This window comes from Callithrix jacchus, chromosome 3 (assembly GCF_049354715.1).
Source record: "Callithrix jacchus isolate 240 chromosome 3, calJac240_pri, whole genome shotgun sequence".
Classification (NCBI taxonomy): Eukaryota; Metazoa; Chordata; class Mammalia; order Primates; family Cebidae; genus Callithrix; species Callithrix jacchus.
The window spans coordinates 5,213,967-5,233,855 of NC_133504.1; the positions used below are offsets into that span (position 1 = coordinate 5,213,967).

At 43.6% G+C, this 19,889-nt stretch overlaps 1 protein-coding gene and 1 long non-coding RNA gene across 7 annotated transcripts in view; one reads left to right on the forward strand and one right to left on the reverse strand.

Moving 5' to 3' along the window:
• The window catches only part of F11 (coagulation factor XI), a 25,329-nt gene continuing 5,440 nt past the window's right edge, over positions 1-19,889 (reverse strand). For 2 of the 6 annotated variants that reach the window (XM_002745163.7, XM_008992300.6), the window contains exons 4-15: positions 18,470-18,576; positions 16,508-16,667; positions 14,852-14,961; positions 14,263-14,422; positions 10,479-10,588; positions 10,231-10,393; positions 10,036-10,142; positions 5,769-5,937; positions 4,299-4,474; positions 3,604-3,699; positions 2,471-2,610; positions 1-2,189 (exon numbers count right to left, since the gene is read on the reverse strand). In XM_002745163.7, the coding sequence (XP_002745209.3) occupies positions 2,028-2,189; positions 2,471-2,610; positions 3,604-3,699; positions 4,299-4,474; positions 5,769-5,937; positions 10,036-10,142; positions 10,231-10,393; positions 10,479-10,588; positions 14,263-14,422; positions 14,852-14,961; positions 16,508-16,667; positions 18,470-18,576 (1,660 nt within the window). In that variant the 3' untranslated portion in view covers positions 1-2,027. Of the gene's footprint in view, positions 2,190-2,470; positions 2,611-3,603; positions 3,700-4,298; positions 4,475-5,672; positions 6,655-10,035; positions 10,143-10,230; positions 10,394-10,478; positions 10,589-14,262; positions 14,423-14,851; positions 14,962-16,507; positions 16,668-18,469; positions 18,577-19,889 lie in introns of those variants that run through there. The other 4 variants (XM_078366089.1, XM_054252690.2, XR_013532748.1 and 1 more) reach the window with 3 other exon arrangements.
• The window catches only part of LOC118152124 (uncharacterized), a 13,336-nt gene continuing 8,347 nt past the window's right edge, over positions 14,901-19,889 (forward strand). The window contains exon 1 of the long non-coding RNA XR_013532753.1: positions 14,901-15,027. This is a non-coding gene — a long non-coding RNA (uncharacterized LOC118152124). The remainder of the gene's footprint in view (positions 15,028-19,889) is intronic.

Genomic DNA, 19,889 nt, shown 5'->3' on the forward strand with positions numbered 1-19,889 from the left:
TGGAAGTGAGGAGGTGCTACTCAATGTGTGGAACGTGCATTCCTCTTACGCAGAAGAGGAGATCTTCTCATTGTACATTTTATATCTCATAGTATTTCCATTAATGAATCATAGGCATATAATAGCTCTTCAAAAATCAAGGCATTTTACAAAGTTAAACACTAAAATAAAAAATATATGTTTGTCTCAATAAGCTTCTCAGGAAAGACTTTACAGAAAGATCTCTTCTTACCCAAAATTACATCCCAGCCCTTTTTTGTGTCCAGCGTTGCTTCCAGTCTACTAGGTAATAAGGTAACATTAATAAGCTAGTCCTGTCTCGAAGGCACTCTGACGTTCCGTTCCAGTTCCGTTCGAAGCCATCAGCGTTTTGCATCTGATACGCCCGTCGCGCCCGACCGTCATTTTGCTCTTCCGGGTTTTTCTTTTGTTTTCTCTTCCTGAGGACAAGTTTTCTTGTATCCCAGTCTTTGAACTTGGTGAAAAGTGTCCTTCTTCCTTTCTCATCTCATGGAATCTGGTGCAGCCGCTCATTTCAGCTTGAACGTATAGATTTTGTGTGATTATTTTTATTTTGTTGCTCGTGTTAACTACAGTATAAGCTTCATGAAACTAGGACATACCTGTTTGCTCACCATGATGCTATTGCATAATTGTGTTCAATAAATATTTTTCATGGCCAGCGCAGTGGTTCACACCTGTAATCCTAGCACTTTGGGAGGCCGAGGTGGGCAGATCACAAGGTCAGGAGTTCAAGACCAGCCTGGCCAACACAGTGAAATCCTGTCTCTACTAAAAACAGAAAAATTCAACAGGCATGGTGGTGGTTGAATGAAGTCCCAGCTACTTGGAAGGCTGAGGCAGGAGAAGCGCTTGAACCTGGGAGGTGGAGGTTGCAGGGAGCTGAGATCATGCTACTGCACTCCATCTTAAGCAACAGAATGAGACTTGATCTCAAAAAAAAATTTTTTTTTTACACTGGATGAATTATTGGCAGAGGTTGAAAGCTATGTGGTGACAGTTCAAATTCGGGGTTATTGCACTAGCTCATGACAATAATCAGATAAATAGTTGCACTAAACATAAAATCCAGTACTTAGAATACAGGGAGCTGCTTGCTGAAGACCTGGCTGTAACCATCCATTTGGTCCCAAATTGTTTTTTCTCTGTTGTGTGGATGCAGTCTGTGGGGAATTGTGTCCAATAAACATAGGGTCTAGCCTTGGGAGCCCACAGTCACCATAGCAGCTTGTCTTAGAGAAGCTTGACCATGCATCTGCATCAGCCTCCCCCTCCCAAAATATTTTAAATAAATATACAATCCATCACAAATCATTTTTCAGGAAAGGGTATCTTCAGGATCGGTCCTAAGGCACCACTTCCAGGTCAATTGCTGCTTATAATCCTCTTCCATACAGAAATTCTGGTGTCTCCACATTCACTCTTGTGTCTACCCAAACGGATTTTTAAAAAAATATATATATTTTAAAACGGAAATGACAAGAATTCCTGACTATTCTGAAAATCTGCCATTAAATGCAATCAAATTCTTTCTTTACAAAAGACAGGTGTTCACGTAGGCAGAGTGTAGATTCTGCAAAATGACGATGACTGTCTCTGTTCTCCTTTCTTCCCACTTTCATTTTCCATTGACCAAATCTTCATGGTGGCTTCTTTGATCAGTTCTTCTGTCCGGTCCCGGCTGCCACTGCTCGTCTATTTTCTTATACATCTCCCTATATATATTAATCTTTGAAAATAGTGCCTTAGGGTAATTCCCGGGCTCCATAGAAGGGCGATCAAAAACGAGACCGCAAGCTGAAACAAGCTACAATGAGTGCAGAGCGGCGGTTTGGGAAACAGCTTGTGACTGCTGGTTTTCTTTTGGCATTTTCCCACTAAGACGAAGCCCCTTCCGGGCGTTACTGTGGAGGAAGCAGGCAGGCACAGTCTTCCTCAGCGACATCAGCGCACTCTCCCAGCAAATCCTCTGTGCTCCATGGACTCGAATGGCCCCGGGAACACGTTCACGCTGCTTGAGTTTTCTCCAGAATCCAGTCCACGTACTCGACCACGTTGGTGTAAACGCCTGGCCGCTCCCTCTGAGCGCAGCCCTCGCCCCAGCTCGTGATGCCTACCAGGTGCCACACCTCGTCATGTTTGCAGGACAGGGGGCCGCCCGAATCTCCCTAGAACAAGGAGAGACAAGAAAAGACACACAGATCAGCTCAGATGCTTCCTGTTTTCCGTATATCTTACTCAGGCTGATTTTGCCTAAAATGTTGTCTTGGCCCTTTAATATACTGCAAAGAGCCTGGGTGCTTGCGTTCATCCAGTCTCCTCGTTTTAGATTTCAGTCTAAGTCAAACGAATACACTGTGTTCCCTGCTCACTGGCAGAAGGCTGCTTTTTAAAATACATTAACCATTTCCATTTGCAAATGTTCCATTGGCTGAGAGCACTCTGTTACCTTGCAAGCGTCCTTCCCTCCTTCCCAGTAGCCCGCGCAGATCATCTTATGGGTTATTTTATACCCTCTGTATCTCCTCTGGCACTCCTCATTGGGCACTAAGGGTATCTTGGCTTTCTGGAGAGTATTTTGTATTTTGTCTGAAAAAAATTTTTTTGGTTTGTTTGTGGAATAACCATATTATAATATATATAAACATATATACACACACACTTATATGAGAGAGAGAGCAACAGAGTCTCACTCTGTCGCCTAGGCTGCAGTGCAATGGCGTGATCTTGGCTCTCTGCAACCTCTGTCTCCCAGATTCAAGCAATTCTCCCACCTCAGCCTCCCGAGGAGCTGGGATTACAGGCACCTGCCATCATGCCCGGCTAATTTTTGTATTTCTGAGGAGACAGGGTTTCAGCATGTTAGCCAGGCTGGTCTTGAACTCCTGACGCAGGTGATCTACCCGCCTCGGCCTCGCAAAGTGCTGGAATTACAGGTATGAGCCACCATGCCCAGCTGCATATATTTAAAATAAAAATCATGGCCGGCGTGATGGCACAAGCCTGTAGTCACAGCTACTTGGGAGGCTGAGGCAGGAGAATTGCTTGAACCTGGGAGACAGTGCCATTGCACTCCAGCCTGGGTGACAGAGCGAGACTACATCTCAAAAAAAAAAAAAAAAAAAATCATGCCTATATAAAAATCTAGAAAGAAAAAATGTTAGGTTTATTTCACAGATCTTTTATAATTACAAGGATGAAGAAGATGTTATTCCCACTATTGCATGTACCATTTTGTTAATGTTAATTAAGTTCAGAAATTAATTATGACTCTAACGGGAATGACTTCCCAGAGAAAGTAATTGGATTGCAGGCTAGAACGTTCCCTGAAAAGTGCTGGGCTTCACATCAAACTTCATTAAATATAATTAGTCTTTAAAGAGCTTTAGTCATATTTAAAATTTCCAATCAAACAGATGAGGCATCAGCTCCGCTTGGGTGATTTCTGCCTCTCCGTCTCTATTCATCCTCTTCCTGCAGTTGGATAATGCGACCTGCACTTTAGCTACATGACTTGACAGGGCAGAAAAGGTTACATTCTTTATTTTTAGGATTGAGCACATATAAAAACATGATTTTTACCTCTTAATTTTCTGTACCCCCATCCAGTCACCCAGCAATCTGTGTATATTACATGTCTATCTCCTTTTGAAGGCAGGCATATGGGTCGTTGAAAATCTAAATTTAAAAAATCATGGTTTAAATATCAGAAGCCAAATACATCCTCTTTTCCAGAAGAGACTCTCTTCTTTCACTGCCCATCATTTGCATTTTATGCATATATTATATTCTTTTTTTTTTTTTGCCTTGTTGTCACATATTCTCCTCCCTCAGGTTCAGCATGGTATCTCACCCATGCCAGGGTGAGAGGACAAGAGACAAGCCTCACCCTCCTCAGAGACTCCTCCACCCAGCTCAGTTTCTGATCCTGCACACGTTGCTTAATTGTTCTGTCTGACCTTCATCCTTCAGCCGTAAATTATCTTTACCGAATTATCTTTAGACTACCTTATCTTTACTCTTCCGACATATTGTGAAATGATGTCATTCTATGCACCTGGAGAAGCCTGAAGAAAACGTATCTCTTCACTCTCAGTCCCCAAATAAGTTTCAATAACCAGGAAAGCATGTCAGCCTTAAGAGAATGAATGACCAGTGTCCCAGGCCTCTCCCTTTCATGATGATGATGCATAGAGAGATTGGCAGGGTCAAGAGTCTAGTAAACATTGTATCCAGTTCACCGTTGGAGACAACGTTCCAAATAAAAGTCTCCGTACCTGTGTAATTCACTGTTGTTTCCAGTTTCAACAAGGCAATGTCATACCCACTTTCTGCCATTTTATATTGCTCATGTATTATTATCTCTTGAACCCCAAAGAAAGATGTATCCTCTTTTATTTCAGATTGATTTAAAATGCCACTGTAGACACGCAAAATCTTAGGCGACTCTACCCTAGGAGTAAACAGCAGAGGGAAAGAAATTTCCTTCACTAAAACCAACCCAAACACTTTTAAGTGTGTGACTATTTATTACTAGTATTTTCTGCCAGCGATGGGCATTCAGGTTGGCAACAGTGATTTTATCCTAAGATTTTCCAGGATTAAAAAAAAATTTACCCTATAAAGAAAATACATTATACACACAAAATGAATGAGCACTCATTTCACACACACACACACACACACACACACACACACAACCACTGGGTTTCGTCTCAACGTTGCCAGTGACTAGCTGTGACACTGAGAAACTCACATAGCCTTTCTGGTACTCCATTCACATATGCTGCGACAGGTAAAGGGGACTCTTGACCTCACATGCGTTCTTGAGTTTAATATGAGTGTGCTGCAGATTGATTTAAAACAAAACAAAACGAAACCCTAATAAGAAAAAACACACAAAAGTGTGTCTGGAAACAACTCGGATGTTACGGAAGGAGCAAACGGGAAGCCTGTCTGACTTCACGTCCCTGGAATATGTGACCTTCCAGCTGCAGCCTTTATGTTGGCCAATGCTGAAAGGGACGTAAGTTTGGAACCCCATTTGAGGATGCATACTGAACTCCGTCTGTATTTTATTTATTTACTTAGAGATAGGGCCTTCCTCTGTTGCTCAGGCTGGATTGAACTCTTGGGCTCCAGCGATCCTCACCATGCCCATCTAGTTTTTGTATATTTTTAGAGACAGAGTCTCACTATGTTGCTTATGCTGACCTCAAACTCCTGGCGTCCAGGGATCCTCCCACCTCAGCTGCCCAAAGTGCTGGGATTACAGGCATGAGCCACCATGCCTGGCCTCTTTCTGTATTTAAACACACACACACACACACACACACACACACACACACTAGAAATTTGATTCAGAGAATGGTGAATTCTCTGTGAGTTCAGTTCTGGGCACACTTGAGTACAAGTGTTACTAGTATTTTCTGCCAATATATATACAGTGCACAGAGTGAGGCGCAGAAAAAGGTATGCTCTTGCAGGGAACATGAAGACCCCTCGTGGTGCGGATACGCTTAGATGGGAAGCAGAATCGCATGCAGTGAAGCAGCCAGGTACCTGCACCTGTCCTGAAGCGGGTAGACCATGAAGGGCTCTTCCTTTCTGCCTTTTTTCCACTGAAGGAATTAATTTTGCGAATAAGACAATTTAATTGGTTAAAGTGTTTATTTCCTAATATGCTAGTAATAGTTTTCATAAGTATGTGAAGATGATGAACTGGTAAAAACAGGCATGGTACTGACCCATAGAAACAGTGAGCAGCTGTTAAAATCCACTGGTTTCCAATGATGGAGCCTCCACACAGGTGTCTCTGAGTGGGTGAGGTGATGTGCAGCGTCACCTGCCACGGCCACTCGCCACGAACAGATGCAGTTCCTCCAACAATCCTTGGCTTGATTTTGCTGGTACACTCTGCAACAGAAGCATTGCGATGAGCAGCGTCCTGCGTCTTCCTTTCCTCCTTCAGGAGCAAGAAGAAGAAAACCTTCCCTCAAGCCAACAGTTCACCATGACCTCGAGTTGCAGAGACTTTGTGGTCAAGTTGCCAAAGCAGACCACACACGTAAGAAACGGAATTGACGAAGCCATCTTGCAATGACACACCCCAAAGGATGCGGCCCTCCCCGTGTGGTCCTACAAGTCTTATCCTTCTTCAAATGATAACACGAATGGTTCTTTTAAGCCAGTGGTTGTCAAGTGCAGTCCCCAGACCAACAGAGTCACCTGGGAACTTGTTAAAAATGCACATTCTTGGCCAGGCACGGTGGCTCATGCCTGTAATCCAAGCACTTTGGGAGGCTGAGGTGGGTATATCATGAGGTCAGGAGTTCAAGCCAAGCTTGGCCAAGATGGTAAAACCCCATCTCTACTAAAAATACAAAAATTGGCTGGCCGTGGTGGCAGGGACCTGTAGTCCCAGCTACTTGGGAGGCCCAGGCAGGGAATTGCTTGAACCCAGGAGCTGGAGGTTGCAATGAGCTGAGATGGCACCACTGCACTCCAGCCTGGGCCACAGAGTGAGACACCATCTCAAAATAAAACAATGCACATTCTTCAGCCCCACCTCAGATCCAGTGAATGAGAAACTCCAGCCTGGAAATTCAGCCATCTGTGTTTGAAGCAGCCCTGCTGAAGTGTGAGAACGACTGTTAGAAAGAAAAGGCGAGCACCGTGCGCTCAGGTGTGGACTGGACTCAGCGTGGTCCAGTTTCTCCGCCTTCCCTGTGACTCTGCTGACCATGACTCCCAGTCACTCCTGCTCCATCCCCGTCCAAACTAAGGCTGACCTGCTGTGAACTTCCTCTGACCTTTGGCCTTGTTGACCGTTTGGGATTCTCTGGGGTCCTTGGTACTTTTCAGGGACTTTGACACAGACTCATCCACGTGTTTCTTTTCTCTTGTGGTTCCCTAGACAGGACGGTTCCCTCTATTTCTACTTACTGGGATGCCCGACAAAAGCCCACCCTCCCGGTTGGAGCCTTGGAACCCAGTCTTTTGTGGAACACAGATGGCATGGGAGTGGGTGCTCGTAGACAGCAGTCTTCTAGAGCAGTGAGACTCAAACTTTCATGCACCTGTGGGTCGCCTGGGAAGCTTTTAAAATGCAGATTCCAGCTCAGTAATGTCTGTGAGGGTCCTGAAATTCTTTCTAACAAGCTCCCGGGTGATGCCAATGTGCTGTGCCCAGACCACACTTAGAATAACGAGGCTCAGATGCCCAGAGAGGCTCCGTGTCCTGAGCTAAGGAAGGAGTTTAAGTTAGCAGAAGAATCGCTGATGAGAAGTCGGATCCTAGAAGGCGCAATCACTAGTCTTGTGGGTGTAAAACAACCTTTCTAGGCCTTTTTTTTTTACTTGGTAGGAAAATGAGTGTATAATTCTGGGCCGATTTCAAATAGAAGGAGAGGATGGGAAAAGGACTTTGGGAGGAAGCAGCAGCTAAGAGAGCCGAGGTGAGAACAAGCACAATGAGTTCCAGGAAACCTGAGCAGAGGCTCTCACTTTAGAGCCGGCAGGGTGAACATTCGTTTTGGAGGGCCCTTTTGAAGGTCTTAACTCTATGCTGGAATTTCTGGGCAGCCTTTATAGTTTGCAAGGTGGGAAGTGTAATAAAGGTAAATCTTTGGAGAATTCATAGGTAGGTAGTAACTAAGGTACGTTAGAAACAACTCAGTACAGACCCCATTAGGTGCAGGTGAGAGGCCTTGATGTCCATCCTGTTTTGTTACTCAGTTTAAATGAAATGCTGGAAATCTGTGTTTAGAATCATATTTTGTGTTAAGAAGTGTTTCTTTCAGTGCTGCTGCTGTCTTCAGAAAGTTAAGTTACAATGCAGACCAACGACAGTGCAAGACACCATAAACATCTCAGGTTGACATTCCCTTCCGCATCAGGGGCTATTTCATCTAACACAGTGCAGTAAAAACCGAGTCATCTAATTCACTCCCTCCGAAGGTGCACTGAAGGACAGATGAGCTCATTTTCCTTTGTCTTACATTTTCCCCTGTAGCCATCAATCTATACCTGGTATATACTGTAACCGCTACAGGCCAGAGTCTGTAAATCCAACAGAGAAAAACGTAATGAAGAAGGAAGCGGGAAAATGCGATCTGCAATTTATGGAGGTATAAGTGCTCATCCCCATTTTTTAAACCACAACAATATTTGTTAAGGGTTCCTTCCAATGCTTAGAAGTAGAAAGAAGACCACAGAATGATTCTGGATGCTCCTCCTTGACTCAGGGAAGTTTATTGTGAGGCAAACAGAATGTAAGAGATACGACTTAACTGATGGGCTTTCTAAGGAGGCTGGAGCCATCCAAAGATTTTCATCAGAGCACCTCGCAGCTCTAGGAAGACACCGTTTGCTAGTTAGCATGTTAGTGTTGGAGGGAGTTCAACATCTTTATGTTCTACAAAACAAGTTCTCAGAAATTAAGGATTGATTTGCCTTTTCAGTACAGCAGATAATCTGACACAAAAGATCTGTATGTGTCTAAAACACTGCAAAGCATGATATCACTTTCATTTTATTCATAAAATCTCAGTTGCATCTTACAGAGTATTGTAATATTGAGCACTTAGCAATAAACAGTCTAAGAAATGCAGCTGTATGTAGATCAGAGTATATGGAAGCCATCCTCCGTTACTATGGGAATTTAGGCAGGACTGTTTGTGCTGTGTTATTTCCTGTTGGGGATGTGTCCCTTAGGACAATTCTGTTTGCGTGCAAACCATCTCTAGTGACTATGCTCAGAAATTGGCCACTGGGATGGAAACACTGCTGCTGTGATTTTTATTGTAACTTTTATGTTATTGCAGGTCTTGTATAATCTAAACACCCCTAATTCCACCCTACCACACTCATTGTTATTAGTAAAGTTTTACCTTAACCTTTGCCAGTTCATAAGTCTAAAGAATTCTGCATGGAATCTGAATAAAGACCCCTAAAAAGGAGGTGCTCCAGTGTCTCTCGAATAGATCCACATTTTTAGAAGCAAATGAATAATTTGACTAACCAAGGTTCTGATTGATATTTCAGTTATAAAGGATCATGGGAAAGATTACTGCCTTGATAACAGGAGTGTTGGCTGAGTCTGCATCTTATTATGAAATACCAGTTGTAGCTGGGTGCAGTGACTCAAGTCTGTAATCCCAGAACTTTGGGAGGACAAAGCAGAAGGATTGCTAGAGCCCATAAGTTCAAAACCAGCCTGGGCAACATGGCAAGACCCCATCTCTACAAAAAATTAGCTGGGTGTTGTGGTGCACACCTGTAGTCCCAGCTACTCAGCGATTATGGTGGGAGGATTGCTGGAGTCCAGGAGTTCAAGGCAGAGGTTGCAGTGAACATTGATTGCATTGCTGCACTCCAGCCTGAGCAACAGAGTGAGAGTCTGAGAAAGAACAAAGGAAGGAAGGAAGGAAGGGAGGGAGGGAGAGAGGGAGGGAGGGAGGGGGGAAGGGAAAGGGAAGAGAAGGGAAGAAGGAAGGAAAAGAGAGAGAGAAAGAAAGGAAGGAAGGAAGGAAGGAAGGAAAGAAGGAAGGGAGGAAGGGAGGGAAAGGGAAGAGAAGGGAAGATGGAAGGAAAAGAGAGAGAGAAAGAAAGGAAGGAAGGAGGGAGGGAAAGAGAAAGAAAGGAAGGAAGGAAAGGGCAGGGGAGAGGGAAGGAAAAGAGAGAAAAAAGAAAGGAAGGAAGGAAAAGAAAGAAGGAAGGAAAGTAAGAGAAAGCAAAGAAAGAAAGAGAGAGAGATGCATGCCAGGTGTATAAAGGTGTCAAATTGAAACTCATAATTAGTTAATACCAGGCAATGTGCAGTTTCGTCAAGCCCCAATATTTACCTTTAAAACATGGTCAGCTCGGGTGATAGGAGTGAAAATAACAGAAAACTGCGAAGTTTATTTCACGAATGTTCCCCCCTCTGTGGCTGTACGTGACAGCCTTGGCTGTGATATACTCAGCATGGAGTAATTCCTTCAGCTATATTTTTTCAAGTGACATTATACTCACCATTATCCATTTTACACAACCTTAATGTGTAGCCAGAGATGCCTCCTCTCCCGTGCAGTATTTTAGTCGGAGATCCGTCTGAAGAAAGCTTTAAGTAACATTTGCCTCTACAGTTGGAAACAAAACGGTATAAACATAATGCATCTCACAGACAGATGGGAGAAGGGGACCCACAAAACCCTTCATACGGCTTACCTCCCTTCGCTGCAAGATGCCTGAGCTGGGGTGTAGGTGAAAAACTGGCAGCGGACGGCATCAGTGCAGAGTTTCTGGCAGGCCTCGTGACCTTTCACAGCGACAATATCCAGTTCCTCTCCCAAGAAGTCAGTGTCATGGTAAAATGACGGATGGCAGAACACTAGACAGCAGACCACATGTCAGAGCGAGACACACTCTCAGCATTCATCAGCCTCCAGCCAGAACGCAGAACACCTGCTGTTTACCTGGGACGCTGTGCCGGCAGGTCTGTAGACTGAAACCGGAAAGTGCTTTGCTCTTTTTAATGCGTGTACTGGGTAATCCACTCTCAGATGTTTTCAGGAGGCAAAGATTTCTAAGGAAAACAAAAGGGAAGTAGAAATGGATCACATCAAACACATAAAAACATTTTACAGCACACAAGGAAGGTAAGGTCGGTTCATGCTGGCACTGAATTGCAAAGATTTTCCTATTTTGAAAGTACTCTTCATAAACCACAGAGTCACACTCATAAACCACAGAGTCACACTCATAAACCACAGAGTCACACTCATAAACCCCGGAGTCACACTCATAAACCACGGAGTCATAAACCATGGACTCACACTCACAAACCACAGAGTCACACTCCATGACCCTTAGGTTGCAGAAAAATTTTCTAACTAAATCACCTGGCTTGTAAAACCTTATCTGAGCTTGATCTGTCGTCAGCCTTCCTAGAATCTTCCCTTTTCATTTCCTTCCTTTCAACACTCCGAGCCAATCTTAAAGATTCAAGAGTCTTCATGCTGCCTAGAAATCTCCTATCCAGGGCCGTGACAGTTTTATAAGGAGGTGAGTGAGGTCCATCGTGGACTCCACACCCTGGGAGCATCTTCCTGGAAAAGAGTGACTTTTCCTAAGCAGACAAGCTCACAGCCTGAAGCAAGGCTGCCCTTAGAACTTCCTGCATTGATGGAAATATTCTGTCTTTGCCATCCAATGCAGTAACCACCAACCACATGTGGCTACAGGGCACTTGAAACGTGGCTAATACAGCTGGGGAGGTGAATTGTTAGTTTTATTTAATTTTAATCAATTTCCATTTAAATTGCCAAGTTTTGGCTTATAGAAGCCATGTTTCTATCACATTCTCTATTAAAGATCAAATGTGTTATTCCTATTATAGGAATTGCTCAGTAAGGGAATAAGACAAAGCAAAGAGCAGGGACTAACACAAGATTACAAGTGACAAGGCATCTTTCTTATGTCTGAACTTTATAATGCCCCAAGGCTCAATCTTTGGACCTACTTTCTTCTCTGTCTGCATTTAATCCTTTGATAATTTCACTAGATTTTCAAAACGTAGGCTGGGCACGGTGGCTCACACCTGTAACCCCAGCACTTTGGGAGGCAGAGGAGGGCAGATCACAAGGTCAGGAGATCAAGACCATCCTGGCTGACACGGTGAAACCCCATCTCTACTAAAAATACAAAAATCAGCTGGGCTTAATAGCATGTGCCTGTAGTCCCAGCTACCCGGGAGGCTGAGGCAGGAGAATCGCTTGAACCTGGGAGGCAGAGGTTGCAGTGAGCCGAGATCATGCCACTGCACTCCAGCCTGGGTGACAGAGCAAAGACTCCATCTCAAAAAAAAAAAAAAAAAAAATCAGCTGTGTATGGCCAACACCTAGACGCAGACCCACAGCATAAACCCCTCTCCTGAATTTGACTTCTATTTCCAGTCGCCGTTTCAACCTTTTCCCCTCGATGTCTCAAGGCCATTGTTATCCTACACTCTGATTCTTATTAAAGCTTCTACGGTTCTGTCATCAGCATTTCCGTCTTTCCAGTTCTTTGGGCCAAAAATCGTGGTGCTATCACTGACTCCTTCACAATCCACCGTCCAATCCACCAGTAAATCGTATTGGCTCCCTGTTGATAACACACACCAATCCGATCACTTCTGTCTCATCTCCACTCTGTTCCAAGCAAGCAAGGTTTTTATCTATTTCATCCACTAAATGGTATAACCGGTGTTCAGAACAATGCTTGATATATAATAGGCACCAAATAAATTCTACTAAATGTGTTTAGTGAATGCAGGTAGCAGATTCATTTTCACGTGACAAATCTGGCGCTTCTGAAATAGCCTCACTCAACGGAAAGGGAGGCTCCTGTGATGGGCAAGGCACACGAGGTCGCCCCTTGGTGGAATTTTCTGGAGGACACGTGTTCCTCAACAGGAGGCCAATCAAGCCAGTGCCGAGGGCCCTGAGAGTTCCAATTCAGTGTATTTCATAGATTTTTGTTCGTCTGTGTGTTTGTTTAAGTGAATGTCGTCAATGAGGAACAGCAAGCTGCACGTGGTGGATCAAGCTTATAATTCCAGCACTGTGGGAGGCCAGGGTAAGTGGATTGCTTGAGTCCAGGAGTTCTAGACCAGCCTAGACAACATGCCGAAACCCTGTCTCTACAAAAATACAAACATTAGCTGGGCGTGGTGGCACACACCTGTGGTCACAGCAAATTGGGAGAATGAGACAGGTGGATTGCTTGAGCCCAGGAAGTGGAGGCTGCAGTGAGACAAGATCGCACCCACTGCACCCAAGCCTGAGTGACAGAGCAAGACACTGTCTCAAAGAAAAAAAGAAACAGAGAGACGCCAACCTTAGCTAGTGTCCTTTTAATGATCAAAGAAATTGTCCATGCTGTTTCTGATGTCCTGTGTCAATTTCCATTGGAAAGGAAACAGGGACTCAATTCTGAAATCCCCCTCCGCCATCACCCCAACCCACTTGGTGGAGACATTCATTTCCACCTCTCTCTCTCCACTTTGGGTTTGACATTTTACTGACATTTTCAGCTCTTCCTGCTCCTGATTCAATTAAACAAAAGATTGGACTGCGTTGCCTTTTAGTGGTCATGAGATGGAAATGGAATCTCTTCATTCCATTTAGAACTAGGCAACTCTCCCTTTGCCAAAGGTGGAGACCTCCAGCAATCTCACTACTGGGTATATATCCAAATGAAAAGAAAGGAAAAAAAAGTATTATATCAAAAAGATACCTACACTCACATGCTTACTGTAGCACTATTTACAGTAGCAAAGACAGGGAATCAACCTAAAAGTCTATCAACAAATGAACAGACGAAGGAATATAGTATAGAATGTTACTTAGTCATGAAAGTGATAAAACCACGTCTTCTGCAGCAACACGAAGAGAACTGGAGGCCGTTATCTCAAGTGAAGCAGCTCAGAAACCAAGTCGAATATTGCATGTTCTCAGTTGTAAGTGGGAGCTAAGTAAAGTATACCCGGGCACAGAAAGAGTGGAATGAAAGATATTGGAGGGCCGGGCGCGGTGGCTCAAGCCTGTAATCCCAGCACTTTGGGAGGCCGAGGCGGGTGGATCACGAGGTCAGCAGATCGGGACCGTCCTGGTCAACATGGTGAAACCCCGTCTCTACTAAAAATACAAAAAATTAGCTGGGCATGGTGGCGCGTGCCTGTAATCCCAGCTACTCAGGAGGCTGAGGCAAGAGAATTGCCTGAACCCAGGAGGCGGAGGTTGCGGTGAGCCGAGATTGCGCCATTGCACTCCAGCCTGAGTAACAAGAGCGAAACTCCGTCTCAAAAAAAAAAAAAAAAAAAGAAAGAAAAAAAAAAGAAAGATATTGGAGACTCAGAATTGGGAGGATAGAGGGGGTGAGGCATGAGAAAGGACCTAATAGGTCAATGTGTGCTATTTGGCTACACTGAAAGCCCACACTTTCCATGACACAGTCTATCCATGTAACAAAACTGTACCTGTGCCTAAAATTTATTTAGGTAAAATAATATTTATTTTTAAAAATAAGCCCTCGGTAATGTTGGGTTTGTGGTAGGCAGGTAGGGAATAGAAAGGGAGAGAAGTTAGAAATTCTTTACATCTTTTATCCTGCAATGACATTTGGATTAAATTTTTAGTAACTTGGAATTTTTACTGATGGATTTTGATCAGCTATTTTTGAAAGATAACAAATTATCCTTGCTTGTTAATTCCTTACCTTTGAGATTCTCTGGGCCATTCCTGGGAAAAGAAGGTAAAAAACAAGCAACCGGGATGATGAGTGCAGATTCGGTGGCAGACAAAGGCGTCTGGAGTCACGACACTGGCAATGTTGCTGTCTGCAAACGCGGTGTCAGGGAAAACGTCCCTAATGCAAGCTGCACGAGAGAAGAAGTGCGTTAGGAAGTCAGTTCGAACCTAACTCGAGCTGCACGAGAGAAGACCTGCGTTAGGAAGTCAGTTCGAACCTAACTCGAGCTGCACGAGAGAATAACTGCGTTAGGAAATCAGGGCGCCAGCGGTCAGGGAAATTCCAGTCACAGAATTTGTATATTCCATATTTAAAAATTTAAATGTATCCCAAGATCTTTTAATTTTTTTATTTAGTAGAAAATGACACGATTATTTTAAACTTGAAATTTAAATATAGGATCTACAAGGTGAAATCTTGAAATCTACAAGATGAAGGCAAAGATCGTTGGGTCCGTTTCATCAGTGAGCATAGCTGGTATCCCGAGTTAGGTCTATCGTACCGATCATCCACATGTCTCACGGTTAAACTACGTCATCAAGAAGTCAATAGTTACCCAGGTTAGAAAGGGCACAGGATTTCAGTGAAAATCCAGACACCACTCTGTGGAGCTTCGTTATCCCCGTTGGTGTCCCCGTTTGGGTGTGCTTCAGCAGACACCTGTTACTGAATAAAAAGAATAACGGAAAGAGTCTTATTCTTCCAACTGCAAGGAGGAAAAAACACGAGATGGTAAGAAACTCCCCTCTGGAGAGAGGTCCTGGAAGCCCCTGCGGCATCCGTCTGGGAGGATGACGGACTGGGCATGGCCCCAGCAGTGACGCTCAGCACCTGTGAACTGTGCGACTTTACTTCTTCCTTGGCACAGTGAGAGCTTGAGAGAGCGACCGCATGAAGAAAAACAGTGCGTGAGTGTGCGACTTCTCAGCCTTCCGCTTCTAATGATTCACTGTCTGACAAATCCCGCTTTGGTTTGCAGTCCACATTGTGTTAAGTGTTAGACATAAACGCTGTCCGCTGAGCTGAGCTCAAGACAAGCCTTGCAAGTCAAATGGCTAATTAGGGGGTTTAGGGTGTGTGTGTGTGCGTGTGTGCGTGTGTGCGTGTGCGTGTGTGTGTGTGTGTGAGAGAGAACCACTGTTGTTTTGTTTGTTTGTTTGAGATGAATTCTTGCTCTGGCACCAGGCTGGAGTGCAGTGGCGCAATCTCGGCTCACTGAAACCTCCGCCTCCTGGATTTAAGAGATTCTCCTGCCTCAGCCTCCCAGGTAGCTTGGATTACAGGTGAGTGCCACCACGCCGGGATACTTTTTGTATTTTTAGTAGAGATGGGGTTTCACCAGTTGGTCAGGCTGGTCTTGAACTCCTGACCTCAAGTGATCCACCCGCCTCCACCTCTCAAAGTGCTGGGATTACAGGCCTGATGATCGTTTCTGAAATAGCTGGTTGATGCTTTGTTTGCTCTCTGTTTATTCCTCTTTGTGAATGTGGAGAACAAAATGTTAATATCCAATGTTGAAACACAAATATTAGAAATTTGAATGTTTTTCACTTTTCTGTTGACTCCAGATAAATGCTGTTTACTATGAAAATCTAAATCATCTCAAATATTTCTGAATATACAAATTAATAATATATTTCCCTAGAAATTTTTAAAGATGAGAACACAGATTTGGTCATTAGATACGAGATCATTTTTAAATTCTTACATAATAGATTTATCCTTGAAATATTTCAAAATCTTGTATGAAGCAGGATAAAACTTTTTACATGAGTATTTTGTCTTAGGTAAGAAAGTTATTTAGCAAGAGAAACAGAGAGAGAGAGAGAGTAGATTTTTATTTTTCTTCTCTAAGGCTGTAACATTTTTTTAGACTGGGAAGGACACTGCCAATCAGACCAATTGTAGTGTTTTTAAATTGCCAATTTAATAGTGTAGCACTTTTGAAATTAGCTAGGATATGGTTTAGGTGCATTTATTTTTCTGACAGTTTTATTAAAAGGTAGACTTCTTATCATAAAGGAAATGCATCCAAAGTAGGCTTTAAGTGTATTTTTCATGAAGAAAACTAGGAGTACTTTTGTAGAAATGTCTTTTAGGGGTTTAAAATAAATTCTGGCATCAAGGTGATGAAAATTTTTTTAGTATATCACCATTCTGGTGTTCACTGGCTACTCTGATGGGGGCTCACCCACCATGGGGGCTCACCCACCGATGCACCAGGCTGGGAAACCGTCTTGTGGCATACGTGAAAAAGTGGCAGTGGATGTCATCTGTGCATCTTTCCTGGCATTCTTGAACACTCCTGGCAACCGAGCTGTTGTAGTTCATGCCCCTTATGTCCAGGTCCGCATAAATGTCTTTGTTGCAAGCTGGAAATAAAAGCAGAAAACATGAGTCCCTTCCAGATTCCAGGGGCAATGACCTAAGCAACTGTCTCTCCTGACTCACTTTTTTTTTTTTTTTTTTTTGAGACCGAGTCTTGCTCTGTTGCCCAAGCTGGAGTTCAGTGGCATGATCTTGGCTCACTACAACCTCTGCCTCCCGGGTTCAAGTGATTCTTCTGACTCAGCCTCCTGAGTAGCTGGGACTACAGGCACATGCCACTAAGCCCAGCTAATTTTTGTATTTTTACTAGAGACAGGGTTTTACCATGTTGGCCAGGATGATCTCGATCTCCCGACCTCATGATCCACCTGCCTCGGCCTCCCAAAGTATTGGGATTATGGGTGTGAGCCACCGTGCCCAGCCCTGACTCACTCATTTAACTTTTTCACCCACCTTTCCTCAGAAGTCTTCTGCTATATTAATTTGCAAAATTCTTGTTCTTGAATGAAAGCAGTAAAAGAATGCCAGTATCCTTCTTTCTTTTTTTTTTTTTTTTTTTGAGATGGAATTTTGCTCTTGTTACCCAGGCTGGAGTGCAATGGCACAATCCCGGCTCCCTGCAACCTCCGCCTCCTGGGTTCAGGCAATTCTCCTGCCTCAGCCTCCTGAGTAGCTGGGATTACAGGCACACGCCACCGTGCCCAGCTAATTTTTTGTATTTTTAGTAGAGACGGGGTTTCACCAGGTTGACCAGGATGGTCTAGATCTCCTGACCTCGTGATTCGCCCGCCTCGGCCTCCCAAAGTGCTGGGATTACAGGCTTGAGCCACCGCGCCTGGCCCAGTATCCTTCTTATATTGTAACAGTTTTAGACTTGTAAATTCACATGTTGTTTCTGACCTAGCCTCTGTTCTCCCTAACTGCACTGATCATTTCACAAATTAATTGATTCAAGTATCTATTCACTATTAAGACAAGGGTCACTTCAACCTTTATATTTGCTCCTTTTGATTTGGATTAATATGTTTAATAAGGAATTCCTCCTGGGCACCATGCAATCCAGCACTTTGGAAGGCCAAGGCGGGCAGATCACTTGAGGCCAGGAGTTTGACACCAACCTGGGCAATACAGTGAGATCCTGCCTCTAGGAAAACTTAAATTAGCTGGGAATGGTGGTGCATGCCTTTGGTCCCAGCTACTCCTGAAGCTAAGTGGTCAAGGCTGCAGTGAGCTGCGATTGCACCACTGCACTCCACAGTGAGACCCAGTCTCAGAAAATGGGACTTCCATTTAAGATTTTTAGGCTGGGAAGTAGAAAGAATATAAATGAATGATGAGAAGTGAGGTAGTAAGACATGTCTTTTTTTTTTTTTTTTTGAGACGGAGTATCGCTCTCAGTGATCTTGGCTCACTGTGACCTCCTCCCAGGTTCAAGCCGTCATCCTGCCTTCGCTTCGCAGGTAGTTGAGACCAGAGGCATGCACCACCCTTCCCAGCTGATTTGTTAATTTTTCCTAGAAATGGGGTTTCGCCACGTTGGTCAGGCTGGTCTCAAACTCCTGACCTTGCAATCTGCCTGCCTCGGCTTCTCAAGGTGCTGGGATTACAGGCGTGAGCCACTGCATCCAGCCTGTAAGATATGCCTTTCTATGACGTAAAGAAATGTTTATAGTGTGTTGGATGGGCAGGCACACATGTATGCTAGTTCATACTCTACATTGAAAGAACTTAAGGGATTTTTTTCCCCACATAGCAGTGTTTTATTCCATAGTCACAAAGCCACACCTGATGTGACTATATGTGTACGTCACACCTAGTGTTTGTTAATTCTAACGACATATCTTACCGCTTATTTGGTGTGGGCATTGCTTGAAAGAATACCCAGAAATTGCTCCTGTCCTATTCACTCTTGGCAGTGTTTCTGTAACACTGTCTTTCAGGACACAAGTAAACCTGTTTTTTAAAAAATATGTATTACTGAATAGGAATTTGTGTTTTAAAATAATGGATCTTAAAAGTCAGCACACAGAAAGACAAAGAGAGTGAAACAGACTGATCTCTGCCAACACAAGTGTTTCTCAGCAAGATTATGAGTGTGTTTTTTCACTCCAGCATCCCCACACTTAAGAGACTACATGTAAATACTCCTTCCTATAGGAACCAACAGTAACGGGTAAACTATGGGCTGTTAGTAAAATGCAACCAAAACTCTGTGTGTTTCTGAACAGCCTGTTAGTGATATAAAATGATTTTTATGTTTTCAAATGGTTGCATTTGAAGTGGTGACATACGTAAGTACTTGCATAATGTCCTTGGCTTCGCTGTGAGTTTTGTCCACAAAGCCTAACATATTTACCCTGCTTTATTGAGAAGATGTTTGCTGATCCCTGTTCTACATTCTGGAATGGTAAATTTTACAAGTTCAAGGTGTTATATAAATGCCCGTGGACGTAGCAGTAATACACAAAGATGTGGACAAGTTAATTCTACAGAAAGGCTTGTTATTACATTTTCAAGCTCAGCATGGGAACACATGGGGTTGGCGGGATGTTTAAAATATTTTAAATCTGACAAACGACCCAATGCAGTGTGTGAAACTTGGTGAGATTCTGGTTAATTGCTATACATTACATTTGAGGGAAAACTGAAATAATATAAAGGAACTCTCGTTACATTACGTATGTCTATTATGCAGGATAATGCATGCTGAGGTGTTTAGGGGTAACGCGTCATGATGTTTTAGAATTAAGCATGTGTACAAACATAGGTAAGAGAGGCAAAAATCGCAGTTATGGTGATGGAAAGGGATCATCGTACTGTACCATTTTTTTCAATTATCCTTTAAAATAAAATATTTAATTTTAATAATAATTTTAATTTTTTTTTTTTTTTTTTTGAGGCGGACTTTCGCTGTAGTTACCCAGGCTGGAGTGCAATGGCACGATCTCGGCTCACCGCAACCTCCGCCTCCTGGTTTCAGGCAATTCTCCTGCCTCAGCCTCCCGAGTAGCTGGGATTACAGGCACGCGCCATCATGCCCAGCTAATTTTTGTATTTTTAGTAGAGACGAGGTTTCACCTTGTTGACCACGATGGTCGCCATCTCTTGACCTCGTGATCCACCCGCCTCGGCCTCCCAAAGTGCTGGGATTATAGGCGTGAGCCACCGTGCCCAGCAATAATTTTTAATAGATAATTTTTTCTAATAAAATAGAAGTTCCAGTTTAAATCAAAAATTAATAATCGATGGAAAAGCAAAGTGTGAAA